Source organism: Sabethes cyaneus, chromosome 1 (genome assembly GCF_943734655.1).
Source record: "Sabethes cyaneus chromosome 1, idSabCyanKW18_F2, whole genome shotgun sequence".
Taxonomy (NCBI): domain Eukaryota; kingdom Metazoa; phylum Arthropoda; class Insecta; order Diptera; family Culicidae; genus Sabethes; species Sabethes cyaneus.
The window spans coordinates 54,756,472-54,772,408 of record NC_071353.1 but is presented as its reverse complement, the minus strand read 5'-3'; the positions used below and the strand labels follow the sequence as shown (position 1 = coordinate 54,772,408).

The 15,937-nt window shown below is 37.5% G+C and overlaps 1 protein-coding gene across 2 annotated transcripts; it reads left to right on the top strand.

The window, feature by feature from the left end:
* The first annotated feature begins 2,821 nt into the window (after positions 1-2,821).
* Positions 2,822-14,009, top strand: LOC128741510 (battenin). Of its 2 annotated transcripts, none has more exons than XM_053837385.1 (6): positions 2,822-2,890; positions 2,960-3,213; positions 12,632-12,777; positions 12,840-12,998; positions 13,063-13,423; positions 13,483-14,009. In XM_053837385.1, the coding sequence occupies exons 2-6, from the start codon at positions 3,001-3,003 to the stop codon at positions 13,909-13,911; spliced, it is 1,308 nt and encodes a 435-aa protein (XP_053693360.1). In that variant the 5' UTR covers positions 2,822-2,890; positions 2,960-3,000; the 3' UTR covers positions 13,912-14,009. The 2 variants fall into 2 exon arrangements, with proteins under 2 accessions (XP_053693360.1, XP_053693367.1); XM_053837392.1 differs by having other exon boundaries at positions 2,846-2,896.
* The last annotated feature ends 1,928 nt before the right edge of the window (positions 14,010-15,937 follow it).

Sequence of the window (15,937 nt, the reverse complement as noted above, 5' to 3'; positions counted from 1 at the left end):
GACTTAAAGGTTCAGTTTATACGAAAATTGGGATCAATACAGTTATATTTGAGTAGATATTGAGTCTTTACCTTAAGGTGTCCGTCTTTACCGCCCTTCCCCTAACTATCGACAATCATTGGGGCTTTCTCGAGCCCGTTGATTTAATGATAAATAAATAGAGGTAAGACGGGCTATTTTTCACGGGGTAAAACGGCCATGCGTTGTAGCGCTAATAATGTTTGAAGGTTTTCCTGTTTGATGCTCGTTTTTGTTTGAGTAGATGCCTCGAAAGTATATTAGAAAAACATCGCGGATGTTGTAGACGGCGGGTCAGATGAACCAGGCCAAATTAGCCATTGATAAAGGTATGTCCGTCAGGACACCATTCACCATATTCGGAATTCCCAAGACAACTCTTCGTCGGCAGATTAAAGTACGTAACGATACGCCAACAATGAGGCTCGGATCTTGAACTTGTTCAGCATTTGCTAGAACTGGAGGACTCAGTATGATCAAAGAACTGACATTTGAGTTGGCTGAGCAGTACAACTTAATTTTATGTTAGTTACAGACTAATTTTATGCTATTTTATGAACAATCTTAAAAAAATTTGTTTCTATTGAGTAAATACTATTGAAGTTAGTTTTGCAACTCTAAAAACGCATAAAAACTGCCACGATTCATCTAACTCCGTCATGGTCCGTCTTACCCGTTTGGTGGTCCTTCTCACCCCGCCTGAAAATTGACATATGATATTTAGACGGTTCAAAAATTGACGAAAAATCGTGGGAAAATACACAAAACAAATAATTGTATAATTTTTAATGGTAGGTAAATAAATGCTTATTCATGTGTGACACAAGAAAAAGCGAACCTTCGAACGAATTTTATGCTACTGTGTTACCTGACTCATAACGAATATATGTTATATACGGGGGAGGGTCTCGTAACTCACAAACTTTGTGGTTTTTCGTTTAATTGATCATAAATTCGAATAGAGCATACAAATATCAACTATATAACATAAGAAATTACATGCTTACTTCAAAAATAAAAGCATGAGAGATTTTAGAATTTCGGAAATAGGGATGCGTTATGAGTCAGGTAACACAGTAGCAATTTAATTGCTTAGGGGGGCCGTCTTAACTCGTCTTCCCCTATGTATGTAAATTTTGTTTGATGTTGAAGTAAGATTTGAGGCGCTATTAACATATATTTAAAGAGGGGCTCCATAGCCGCAAGTTTACCGAGTCTGCTTTGACAAGCGTCTGGTCGTGGGTTCGAATCTTAGTAGAATCAAGCCATTCAATGTCAAGGGACTTTAGCATGGGTTTATTCAAAGCCCCTTATTTACCCTTCCTTCATGCTGAATTCTATATTTACACACTGAAGCCTCTTGACAGTGCACAAGTCCCTCCTATAGTTAAGTGTACTAGCCAGAGGAACGAATGAGTCCTCACCAGGAACGGCTATAATATGGGATGGTACTGGCAGCAAGAAATAAGTGGGTAAATTAGATCAAGCTTTGTAGGAAGGATAACCCTAATAAACATAAGCACACATAAAATTTAATAAGCATACCGCTCATTCAATTGCGATTATAGCAAAAAGAAATGCAGTGCAGGTCACACAGCAAAAACCGGGGCGATATCACAATAGATCAACTACCCTGGTCGCAGTGAAGAGTCCACACAGCAAAAAAAACATACATTTAAAAATAATCAAATTTTCTCAACCTCAAAACAATAACAAAGAGCAGAGTTCGAGTTTCAGAATATTCAGGGTGGTCAGTTGTTCAAATTAAAAAGTAACCCCGTTAGTTTGCACGAGGAATCGTTCAAACGAACGGTTGTCCACTGTATATAAAGAATCGTATTCTTACATGCATGGATACATGCTACTATCGCTACAAAGACACTTACGTAGTCCTGCGTCCCATATGCGGTCGTGTCTTGTACACAACCCCTTTGATTTTTGGATGTGTTTCCAAACCGCAATAAAAAATAGACAATCATTACAGATAGGATACGGGAGGGTATTTTCAGCAGGTTTCTAAATTCAGCCTATTTGCCTTTTCTTTCGCCAATAAAAATACTTTGCCGACATACAATTTTAATAAGTTATAATTATTTTCTCAAGACTGTAAGTATTCTACTATTTTTTATTCAAATAACGTCAAAATCACTTGTTCTTTCACTAGAACTAGGCCAAAGGCCGAAAAAATAGATGCCATCGCTTATTGAGCTGAAAATACCCTCCCGTGCCGTTTTAATGTTTTTATTTTTTACATGTTGGTAATAGATCAATTGTTCATTTCACGCAGATAAATTAATAATTAGAAATTGAGTCACAACTTTTTTTTCACAGGTGGTTTAGCTTAATGTGGTCCCGGTTGAAGTCAAATATAAATAAAACAGACCCAAAAAAGAAAGAATATTGTCAATACGCCAATTTGTTTTTAAATAAACACGAAAACGCTTTTCACTGCTTTGTTTTTTATTTATATATATGTACTGGTTTACCGCAGACTACGTTTTACTGTGATCGAGCAACATTTGTACACGCGGCTGGTCGAATTAGCACAGTAGAAGAGAAAGCATGCGTCAGTGATGGTTCATATGAAACTGAAACTGAATTTTGTCGGATGGGTTCAGTAATCGGAAGAATTGAACCAACTGATAATGGCACAATTATGACGCAGCGACTACTTTGTACAATATAGTGGTTTTCGAACTTATTAAAAAATGTACAATAAGTGTATGTGTATGTAAATGTACTTCCACAAACAATCCAAACGATTGCTGTCGTGGAACAATTAGTTAAACCGTAACGGTCGAGCAAGCAGGTTGTGCTTGTAGACGTATAAGTTTACGCAGGCTCCAATTGTAGTAGACGGTTGCCGGATTGAGTAAATGTCACTTTCTTTAGCCACAGTGTAAATAAGAAGATTTAACAATATTTAATTCATGACGATTAGGGTTTATTATTGTGTTCAACGATCAACCAAGCAAGCGGAGAATGGCAACAGACGAGAGTGTGGCATCAATGACAGTTGATGATGAACGTGCATTGAATAACAATGAACAGCCTCGCGATCGGGGTTTATGGCGTGACTTAGTGGCTTACTGGTTTCTAGGGTTGTGCAATAATTATGGCTATGTAGTGATGCTAACGGCCGCTCATGACATCTTGAAGGAACTGGACAAAGGTTCCGAACACGAACGAGCGCTGGTAGGTTCATGACTTATTGGGTGTGAAAGTTATTTGTACATTTGATGCAATTTATTAGCTACCTGCATTTGCTTTATCTAAAGCGGCTGAACCGAGCAGACGCTTCAATGCCAACCGTATACTAGAGATCAAAACAAAGTTAGTAAGAAGATGAATAGCGTTGTAGTTGAAGTCAATTCGCGTTTTTCAGCATGATTCCCTAGTACACTGGTGCTATCTTCTCCTCGTCCTTGATACGAAATAGTAAATGTACAAAAGTTCTAGTTTTGAGCGATAAGTACCTAGTTAAAATACCAATGCTATTATGTTTGAACAGAAACGTGGTCTCTACAAATATTTGTTTATAGTAGATTTTATTTTATTTCATTTATTTTTAAAATTCAGCGTGCTATAATCACACAACAATTAGTCTTCAGAATTATTTCAGTTTTTGAATATGAATACCGAGCGAGTGATACAACTCACTCGTGGCAAACTCGTGTATTTGGTTTCATTTGGTAGTCAAATAAATTAGATATTTAGAACGACCGATACAAACAGTATTCTACTGTAGGTACGAGTTTTATATTACTGCAGATTTTACTGATTTGGCACACAGAAATTTGCTCATTTTGTCTACTCTGAAAAGCATCATTAACATCACTAACAGTAGACACAGAAAAGGGGATTTTTTTTTATTATAGATTACATATGCAAAGCAATGCCTCACTCTTAAACGAATTTACGAGTAAATAGCTTTGATTGAGCTAAAACTACCCTAAATGCCTTTAAAGTGTGCAAACTCAGATTTTGAGAAGTTTTCCAACCAAAAATTTGGTAGTAGGAACACAAAACTGTATTATTTGTCCAAGCGAATAATTCAATTCTTGGTAGCAAGTAACCAAAATTGATTAAATTTTCTACTCAAAATCTGAGTTTGTACGCTTTAGGGGCATTTTGAGTAGTTTTAATTAAGTTGTAGCTAAATCCAATTTATATACAGGAAAACTCATTTAAGAGTGATGATGCCGTATTTGGAACTTTTGCAAAATTTGACCTTTTGTATTAATTCGATAGATTTCGCAGCTACATGGCGTACATGGCGAATATTGTTCCACAGAGAACAGACATCCAAGCGAAAGGTCCCCACTTGGATAAAACTTATGTCAAATTAGTTGGGAAACTATAGTGGTGGTGTCGCCAGCATATTAGGTGATCTTAATTTGAAATTTTATCCAAGAATTCCCGAAAAATTTGTTCCTGAATGGATGTCTGTTCTCTGTGATTATTCTGCGACCCTTGTGACTCCTTACAGGCTGTCTCAGACAAGATTCTAATTTACTTTTTGAGTCAATGTCGTATCTAGAGGCCAGCTGCGAACATTCAATCGTTCAATCTTAAATGTATCTTTAAAACATTTCTTCTCCGTTTTTACATTAATTAACACATTAATTTGTCTCAAACTTGTGTGATAATGATTAACCCATTATGTCTTAGCGTATGAAATTTAATACGTGATTTCAATGAGGTCAAAATGGGTTAATATCTCATTTGGTTTTGTATGAAAGAGATTGTGCAGTCGAAACAATGTTAGAATACGTCATCTTAACAGGTATTCGTACATTATTCTAAAATAAGGTTACATAGTAGTTTGGAAACTTGAATGATTTATTCATTATGGTTTTGTAAAAAATGAGTTTTCCAGTGTATAAGAAACAACAATCAACGAGATAAACTGAAATCACTTTTTTATGGGTGTGCTGATTTGAGTTTAAGCACGGACTTGCCTTGAACTGCAATGTAATCGTCAGCAAACAGTAATGATATTTTGCCATTGAATAGGTGAACTTCAGACATAAATGGTCTATCGAAGTGTATAGTGGTACGATATGCGTAATCAGTCAATGTCTTCTCATTAAACAGTACCTTTACAATGGACTGTCCCCCCATCCATGCGAACGCTGGTCATTATAATCTACGCGTGTGATAGAAGATAGCCGCACAGTCTGATAAGAGTGCTATTAGTTTGTTTAATCGCTTAAATCGATTCAATGAGTGCCTATTAGTCGCGTAATATTTTCAAAAACATTTCTTTTCCTATATTCTTTTTTACGTATTTACTTTACGTCTCCTACATAAAAATTAGGTTGCTTTCAGTTATACTTTTGGCTTTATCCACACTGATTTTTTTTTCGATTTTTATGCAACTAGTTTTAAATCCTTTACAATCTGGAACGTCCGTTTGGAATACTAGCGAAACTCAAAACTGACCATTTTAAATTGATTTTGGACCTATGGCAAATAGGCTTTCTAATCATAGGATTTTCCAGTTTTTCGGTTGACATTTGGATATACTTTGGGCCCATTTGGACATTTTGAAATTTCCGTTGTCGGTTTTACCAGAACTCCAAATTGGTCGTATCCAGATAGAACAGATAAGGGATATTCCGAAATGTCCAGATTAAAAAATTTAAATGGTCAGTTTTGAGTTTCATTATAATGGTTTTGGTAGAACTGATAATGGATATTGCGGAGGCCAGGAGGAGGAATATTGGAGGGTTTAGTGCTTCCGCTGACCAACGAAGTGGGCCTAAAACATATCGACTTTGCCTCGACGTTCAAGAACATGATCATAGTACCTTATTCTAGTGGTAACTCTTACAGTAGTACACCTGGAGATCACCAAATCAAACAGATTCACAGATCGACCACGGTTTGATCGACTGTCGGCGTTTTTCAGTCATCATTGACATCAGATCCTATCGAAACGCTAGTGTTCACTCGAACTACTGCCTAGGAGTGGTTAAGATGCGCCCAAAGCTTTTCGTTGTGTACAACATTCGGTATCAACGCTAACCTCGATTAAAAACTAGAAAAATTTCCCCATCAAATTCAACTGGTTTCATCGATTAATGTCGTATTTTGTAAAAGTTATGGCCGTTTGAATTTCGTCAAAATTTGGCTTGTCCCGATCATTTTGTCTAACATCTGTTGTTTCCCATACGCATCAAACCCTGTCCGTCGCGCGCGGTGATTTAATGTGCTATGCACTATGTATTCGTGCAGTTTACAGATACTAATTCAACACTCAACGCGTTACGTTTGAAATTAAAATGCAACGAAAGTAACAGAAATAAGAGATTTACGCCGAAGAACGAATTGTAGAACAGTACCAGAGCTTCAAATTGACAGATAAAAGCAATTACCTTTATCACGCCTTATTTCAAAGCTTTTTGCTTCTGAAAAGTTTCTAGTGAAGTTTAGAAATTACTGCTTAGGGGCAATATTCAGTGTAAAATTTTTTCAGCTTTCGAATGTAAGCAACAGAACCAACAGAGCTAGCGAGCATACTTTTTGTACTAGAGCTAATTTCAGGGAAACAGAACCGAAAAATAAAAATGTTTAATAACTCTGTAACAATTGAAATTTGATTATGTGCGTAGAAGGATTCTTTTCATCAAATGTGATCCTCTTTCACCCCCTGAAATATTTACACTAAGCTACCTAACACCCTGCCTCCCAGTTGGCTTCGATGTATGATGCTGGCCTAATAAGCCAGTCGTCGCATGTTCGAATCTCGGCTGGGAGAGGCTGTTAGAGTCAATAGGATCGTAGCAACTGGCCCTGCAATTGCTCTGTACTCTAACAGCTGGCTGCGAAGTCTGTCGTATAAAAAACAGAGCGTCAAGTTTCGATAACGGAATGTAGCACCTAGGCTTTGCTTTTACTTAACACCCTGTACAGTGTGACACATATGAATTCGAACAAAAACAAAGTCATATGTTTTTGTAAATAAAGGTGGAATTTCGAATTTTACTTTTAGAAATTGTTTACCCATAGTTACAGAACGCAGCAAACAATCATTACTCTATTGAATCGCCTTTTGCCTGGAGAACACGCTTCAAATGCTTTTGACGTAGGACTAAGTCTTTGTTTACTATACTGGGACTGGGTAGCACTTTGTGAAAACGAAAATAGAAGTGTAACGTTTGAATGAAAGATTTCGAATACTAAAAACTACTAAACTACTGAACGAAACTGAACAATCGTTGGATAGATAAAATGACCAGCAATTTTATGGAGATGGTAAAAGAGCAATTTTATGGAGGGCGTAAGAGGGGGGCTCCTATACAAATGAAACACAAATTTCCTCAAAACTCGAGAACTAATCAAGCAAATGGAACCAAATTTGGCCTGTGAGGCTTTTAGAAGGCAAGAATTTTAGGAGGGGGAGCTCCCATACAAATGAAATACAAATTTCCTCATAACTCGAGAACTAACCAAGCAAATGGAGCCAAATTTGGCATGTGGGGGTTTTATAAGACAATTTTTTTTCTATGGTGTACTGAGAGCCATCCGTCTTTTAGCAGGGGGCTCCTATACAAATGGGAGATAAATTTACTCATAACTCGAGAACTAATTAAGCAAATGGAACCAAATTTGGCATGTGGGGATTTCAAAAGGCAGGAATTTTTTCAATGGTGTACTGAGACCCCTTTGCCTTCTAAGAAGGGGGGGGGGGCTCCCATACAAATGGAATACAAATTTCCTCATAATTCTAGAACTAATCAAGCAAATGGAACCAAATTTGGCATGTGGATAAGGACTCTCATACAAACAGAAATTTTTGCGTATGTGCCATATTTTCTGCTATGCAACAAGCGGTAAGCTGTGAACGTAAACTAGTATAACTTTCTCGGAGTAAGAGACAGTGAATCGACGCCGCTAACTTACGTGGCTGTAGCCATTCATGTCAAAAGAGAAGGACATTCGAATGGCACATCATATTTGCGATGAACGTGCTTTGGCTTTAATGTTATCTGTAACCAATGATTCTTTTAAAGGCCACAACCGAGTTAATGTAAGATTATTGATACATGTCAACCTACGCATAATCATATTTAATAGAATAATCTGTGGACTGGCCATTCATTACTATTCCAACCTTTATGATGCAGACAAGTGACTTTTAAAAGAAATCTTTATGTCTCAATGGTTGCAGGCGTTGTACTTATGAACCCCGTCCACATATTTTCAAAGTCACCATTGTATTCAATGAAGAATTGAATCTGAATATTTTGCTCTTCTCTTTTAAACATTCACTTAAACATTGACACTCTCAGGTTCTTATAATCATACACTCAAAGAAATCGACACGTCGCATCCACGTGAAAAATCATGTAAACTTCTATACAGCAACTTACGTGAACTTCATGTACTAGTTAATGGGAAAATTGATAAAATTTACTGGGATCGCACGTAAACTGGTTAGTATGAGTGCGAGTTACCAACAATTCACGTGAATGTTACATGAAAAGTGTGATGGATGAGAATTACCTATGTTTTCATGTAAACTTGACGTGCTGATTTTTTTGAGTGTACATATGCCAATGTAGTTTACATTAGTCTTTAGGTGCCTACAGACTGCATGCGACAGCGACTTCCCTCACATTCATTTAAATACGCAGCTCTTTTTCGCCACAACCCGCAAGCAGGGCTACACATTTAAAACAATGTGACCGAAGTCGCGTCGCTGACGCGTGCACTCTGTACGGGGCCTTTGATCTAATGATCTAATATAGTTCTACGTCACCCTTTCGTACAACCCTTAGGGCTGTATACCTTATAGTTTTTAAAGTCGTTACATGCGGCACACACTACTTACATCGGAATATCATCCCATATCTTGTTGATAACTAACTTAAATTTATTCAAATTATGATATTTATAATTCTTGAGCTTCTGCGGCATGTACCGCTATATACTAAAATCCAGTGGGATCAAATCAGGAGAACTTGGAGGCCGTTCCTTTTTCGATATGAAATCCGTCAGATTCGCTTTGCACCACGTCTGCACAAGATTTGCAGTGCTGGTAGGAGTTCCATCCTGTTGAAAGCAGTAATATTCTTTACCATACATTCCCCGAACGTAAGGTATCAAATTTTGTTCTAAGACCATTTCCAGATAGTATTTTGCATTAACTTTCACACCCTTGTCAATGAAATAGAGAAAGTTTCCCTTTATTTGAAATGCCTCCCATACCATGACCATTGATGAATTTTGGTATCGTGGTACATTTTGAGCATGATGCGGTGTTTGAAGAACGAATTCGTTCTCGAACAACGTTTTTGACCTATGCAGTTCTAGCACTTCGATTTCTTCTGTTTTTTACGGTTTTCAAAAGATCCCGTCTCGACAAATCTTTTTAGTGTATAGTATACAAATTGTCTTCTTATGCTGTGATGTTTTAGGTCTCGAAAAATAGTGCCGCATATAGCACCATTTAACAATTTATTTATTATCAACGACCGTAACTCAACTCAGTGGGATTGAAATTTGCATTTTGGCATTAAATGCCAAAATTTTTGCGATTTCGTTTCTCGAAAAAGTATTCGTAAAATATTAACCACTTTCAACTTGTGTGTTCTAAAGGACATGAATGCACATATATCAAAGAGTATCTAGACATATCCCTAAGAGCAAATATTCGAGTCTGCGAATCGCTACTAATGACTTTCTGATTTACCTAATTTTTGAGCTGATATTTGATATGTATTACAAAACTTGTGCGAATGGGATCAGCCGCCAGAATCAAAACAATATTACATTGCAATGCGATTTGAGAGCCTTTAGGAAACTTTTATTAGCGCAAATGCAGGTCATCTGTTTAATAGCGATAGCTATTATCGGCTCGAATTGCCTTATAGCTCAAAAGTCGATCAATCACGTTCTTATATAGACGGTGAAGTCAGGGCTTTTTTCAATTATCTTGTTTGCATTTTTAGAGTAGGTACTCAGGTGAGTGTTTTGCGTGTATGAAAAATTATTTGTTGCCGATCAAGATAAAAGCTCCAGATAAAGTTGTAGATGATACAAAAAACTAGCTGATCCATCCCGATTACGCGGTAGGTTGTCGTGTCGAAGCAACATAATGTGAGAAAAATCGTTTTTCTGCGCTATATCAAGCATTTCATTGCGTTCCTGCGAAATCCAAGGACAAGCGCGAGACTTCGAGTGACTGTTCAGAGTTTCTCAGCCGCGCTTAAATTCGCAAACATCGTCTCACAGATAGTGAACAAAACACTACTGCTGGATGTCCAATCGGTGAAAAAAAAATCATTGTGTTTGTATTTGTATTTGTATTGTATTTTGTATTGTATTGTATTACAATTGTCTACAGTCAAAAACTTGAGCCTGTCGTCGTTAATATGTGTTCCATTATCCGTTAAAGTTTTTAAGCAGAATATGTTTTTTTGTGTGTTATCAACTCTTCTTTTCGGTGTAGAGCATATTTTTTTTGTTGCCTTGAAGCAATTACTGTGAAAATGTTGACTTTTCGTGTTTGCGACTACGTACGAAGCTAAAAAAGATTTTAAAGCCTTTTCGCACATATACGAAGTCTTATAACGAACTGTCATTCTATGAACGATGACTAAAGCAAAAATACTTTCCTCTTCTTTTTTCTCACAAAAAAAAAACAAACAAATATCAGCAACTTAGTAGTCGCAAATAGAGCACGTGTTTCTGAGCTTTAGGGTACCGCCAGAGTGCAAGCGACATGCGACGCGACGCGACATTTCTTGCTGTAGTTATACGCGCAGCTCTTTTTCGCCCGAAGCAGGACTGTGCATTTAGCAACATGAGAGCGAAGTCGTGTCGCGTCGCTGTCGCGTTTACTCTGTACGGGGCCTTAGAATAGTAAGAAGCGTACTCTGCATATTGGTGTTGATAAGAGGATATACTTATCATCTGAGGGACGGTATTTTTGAGGAAGTGCTTGATCAATATCATAATGCCTGTTTATGGTTTGAGTGTTACAATTTAGTGTTTTACTGTTGCAATTTTGGAATTTTAGTGCAGTAATTAAATTGGAAATTTTGCCATTATATATTGTTGTTGCAGTTGAAAACCGTAATAATCGACGTGCGACATTCGGTTTTATTCTTGTTCTCTGTAACGCAACTACGCTGCACGTGGTGCGCTGTGTTCGCACATGGATGCGATATACAGCGCACCACCTGCGACGTAGTTGCGACACACAGAACAAGAATAAAACCGAACGTCCCACGTCGATTATTACGGTTTTCAACTGCAACAATAATAGCCACCGACGATGTGTGCAGCCTCATATGCTAATGGTAATGCTAGTAAATAAATAGGAAATTTTCATTTCCTGCATTTTGATTAGCCGTTGAATGGATTCTTCTACACATAAATATGATAAACAAATTTCAAATAAGAATAATATGGCATTTTCAATAAAATATGCGTTGAGAATTTCCTGATTTCCACTATTTTTAGCGCTTTGGATGCGTGAAACTCAGTCAGATTTGAAACAGAATAGATAATTTGTTGTAGATACTGTTACGTATAGGCGGTTTCTGATCATACGGACTTTCAATTTCTTCGCAATGATAGTTTTCACAATCTAAAACATGATTGTGAAAATTATTACATCCAATTATGAAATTCGGGCTGCATAATTATCTAAATACTTTTTAAAAAGTTAATAATTAGACTCCGAAGCAGCATAAACGATGATTTTCTTTTCTACGACGACCCAACCCAACCTTTGAAGTACTATTGCGTTTTTTGAAAGAATACGTAAAAACATAACTAGGTGGAACCACCTGCAAAATCCAATCCAACCAAATCCGCACAATTGACACACTTACTATGAATTGATTAGTATGCTGAACCAACAAAATATCTTTAAAATTAAAAAATCAAGTAGAATTTTTGTAGTTCTGCTTATCTGTTGCAGCTTATCCCAGCTGTTGATTATTATCGATGATGCCAGTCGTACGTTCAAGGTATAATTAATTTCGTTTATCTCCGTACACGTGTAGTGAACTGCCACGTGGCAAGGGAAGAGCAAAAATTCAAGCAGGAAATCTGGCCAACTTTGGCTTTGGTCGGTTGAACGCGCCGTAAGAATGCCAGACAGTGCGACGAAAACGGTTCTCTTCAACAACCCCACCGGCATCAAAAACAGAGGGGTCCAACGTGCGAGATGGTTCGACCAGATTTAAAATGATTTGCGACATCTGAATGGTCTGGGAAATTGGCGACGAATGGCCCAAGATCGAGTTAACACAGAGACGACTGTTTGTAACAACATGAGCCGGCTCTATCAGACGATGACGACGATATGTACAGAGATTGACCCACAGTACTCATCTCGTGTTCCTACGTATCGTCTGTTACACTGTAATTTATTGCTGAGAGTTGTTAAGAGAACAAGGTAAAGATTCTGATATAGGTATATGTATATTCATATATATATATATATAGATTTAATGTCTTAAAAAAATGAAGGTCTCAAAATAATTGGCGGCAATGACAGAAAACTAAATATTTTCCTTTTTTATTCCAGTGTTGCTTTATGTTTAGTATGTTTAGATTGTTAATTGGTATATATGTTTTCCGTTAACCATAGATACCATTCCACAATGATGCGTCGCCATTCGCCTCGATGGATAGAAGACCCTGCAACAAAATCTCTACGGGAGCTATCTTACTTGCAGACATCCTTCCAGCTCTGTCGGTCAAGCTGATTGCATCTTTTCTGCCACTTTGGAAGCAGTAACTAAGTATCCTGTAGTAAACAGAAATGATAAATCTAAGGTTCAAAATTTTCTTTTCAGTGCCCGCGTATTGTTATGCGTTCTGCTTGCTGCTACCGGTTTCATTCTGGTAGCATTTGCATCTTACGAGTGGCTCCTGTTCCTCGGCGTAATCTGTACCTCGTTTAGTTCCGGTCTTGGCGAAGCCACTTTCCTTGCATATGCGAGCTACTTTAACAAGTACGTATGTGTTGTTCAAATGTATTGAAGTACGTTATATACGCTTTCGTTTCAACCTATACAGAAATGTCATCTCCACCTGGTCATCGGGAACCGGTGGAGCTGGTGTTATCGGGGCATTATCGTATACTGGACTAACTGCATTTGGGTTATCGCCGAAAGCGACAATGCTGGTTATGCTAGTTGTCCCCGCGATTGAAGCAGGTTGCTTCTGGTTTTTGCTGCGTCACAGAGACACTAGCAATGAACCAGCTACGAACCGTGCGGAGGAAAGTGCGGAGAAGGTGGATTACAGCGAAATGCCCGAAAATGAGCGCCCGCTAGAAAACTGGCGACAAAAGATCTCGTATATTCCGTCATTATTTATTTATATGATCCCGTTGATACTGGTCTACCTGTTCGAGTATTTCATAAATCAAGGCTTGGTAAGTTGAACTTGGGCCATTATTATGACGGATACATCACTAATTTGATAATGTTTTAGTTTGAGCTTGTTTACTTCCCAAATATATTCTTGGAACAACAGGAGCAATACCGGTGGTACCAAGTTTTGTACCAAGTCGGTGTATTCATATCGCGATCATCGGTAAACATTGTGCAGTTTAAGCATGTTTGGATTATGGCTGTGCTTCAACTGGTTAACGTGATTTACTTCACGTTCGAAGCCATCTATATGTTTACTCCTACGATATGGATTATCTTCGTAATAATCCTATGGGAAGGTTTGCTTGGCGGTGGTGGATACGTCAACACATTTTATCGCATGCAAACTGAAGTGCCGGATGCCCGTCGGGAGTATGCCATGATGGTTACATCCATCTCCGACTCGATCGGCATTGCGTTGGCCGGAATTGCGGCGATACCTTCGCACAACGCCATTTGTGATTTACCGGTACCTAAACGGTTAATGTAGACTTGACTAAAGATAGTAGGCGCCTAGCTTTACTAACTGGTTGAATTTGTATACCTCTAACTTTTAAATACATTAGAAAAAACAATAAAACTAAATAAGGGACACTGAAGAATATGTTTAGTTTTATCTTCTCATGCCGAAATATTTAGAATAGTTACACAGCACAGCGAGTCATTGCGAGTTGAATCAATATAGGGGAATTGTGTATAACGTGCCCCCCCTGGCCAATATGCCCCCCCTTCGTTTTTCGCTAAACAAGCGAAATTAAAATGCAAAACCATCCAGAAACCATAGTATTTGATGGAACTAGCCTACTATGCAAGTATGACAGTTGTCGGATGCTATAAAAACAAAACAAAAATAAATTTGTTTTTGAGCAGCTTCCGATATAACTTTTGGCGTCATTTCCATAAACTATTTTCTTGTCAAAATCTGTAAATAACTGGTTGTTGCGATTCGATTGCGTAAAGTGAACTTCAAAAGGACATCCCTGCTAAAAATAACGATATGAAACGCTTGATTTGCTTTAGCATTTAATATTTTTTCAAATAAGTAAAAGCAGGACAATATGCCCCACTTGCGGTGGTGCAATTTGCCCCCCTTGCAAATGTGGCTATAAACATAGGTAAACAGATCTAACTTGAAGCCAATTGCCATTATTTAATTCAATTAGTATTGTAGAGCAAGCGTGGTGGGAATAATTTATTTCCAACGTCCAAATTCTAGGTAATTCAACTACCCGGTACAAAACGCCACAGCTGCGGTATAATGTGCCCCATGCAGAAAAGAAAAAGTGCACCAGAAGGCCGAAACTAGGTTTATTTTACATAAAATAACGATATTTTACAAAACAAAGGAAATAGTTTTACTTTCTACAAAATAGAGTTGGTCTGTCACTGGTAGAAATACTTAAATTACCGCATTGGGCATATTATACCGCAGGTGGGGCATTTTACCCCGCTCAGACGAGAAACACAACATTTAGATGCTTTTATTAAATAATTCCTAGCATGTTTATTCCACAATACTAAATGAAATAAACAATTGCAATCGGTTGTCAGCTTAAGTACCAACATATACACGTAGTTGTAACGTTAATTTGGGGAAGTATAACGGAGATATATCCATTTATTCTTAGGGGGGGGGGGGGGGGGGGGCACATTATACACATTTCCCCTACACACGGTGATACTTACTTACTTAATTAGCTTGCCATCGTAAGACATAACCTGATGAACAAAATTTCTCCAGTTCACTCTGTTGTGGGTTACCAGTTTTCAATTCCTTGGATACCGTACACTCTTTGCCAGAACAGGTCTTCACCCGGTCTAACCATCTTGCTCCTGGTAGGGTCCCATTTGGTTTGTATATTTCGATTGCAACTGAGGTATACGAAATCATATCTGAACGAAAAAGTTATATTTCACGCCATATAAGAACATATATGTACCAAAGTGGAGGCGATATACGTGCGAAAATTTTGACAACTATTTGTAATTCTATTTTGCGCAATTTTTATAACACGCAAGTAAATACTCCTGAATATATGATTAAGATATAATCAAATATTGCAATTGTCTATCGCAGCCGAATTCCGGTGCTTCAAGAAAATTTCCGAAAAATCTCTTTACGAAAAGAAATTCTCAGAATCTCTTTCTCTTCCAATAATTCTCTTTTCTTTTTACCGTATTCCGAGCATCTAAAGAGAAAGAAAATTATGATGTCTGCGGAAAGAGAAAATGTAGTTTTTTCTATTCTCCGCTAGATGGCTTCGAGAGCTTTTCTTTAACTTCTCCCTAATATGCGTTGAAAAAATCATCCAACTTACTCTTTTACAGCTTTTGAATTCATTTATAATAACCAAAATGTTTCATAACATATTGTACTGCCGCCGAATTTCGAACAAAAAACTTACGAAGAGATTTTTTAAATTTTCTTATTTTGGAATTCCGGTGAAATGCCTTAAGAAAACTCTTTGACGTTTAAAAAAGAAAAAGAGATTTTTAATCTCTTCAAGATTTTTCGG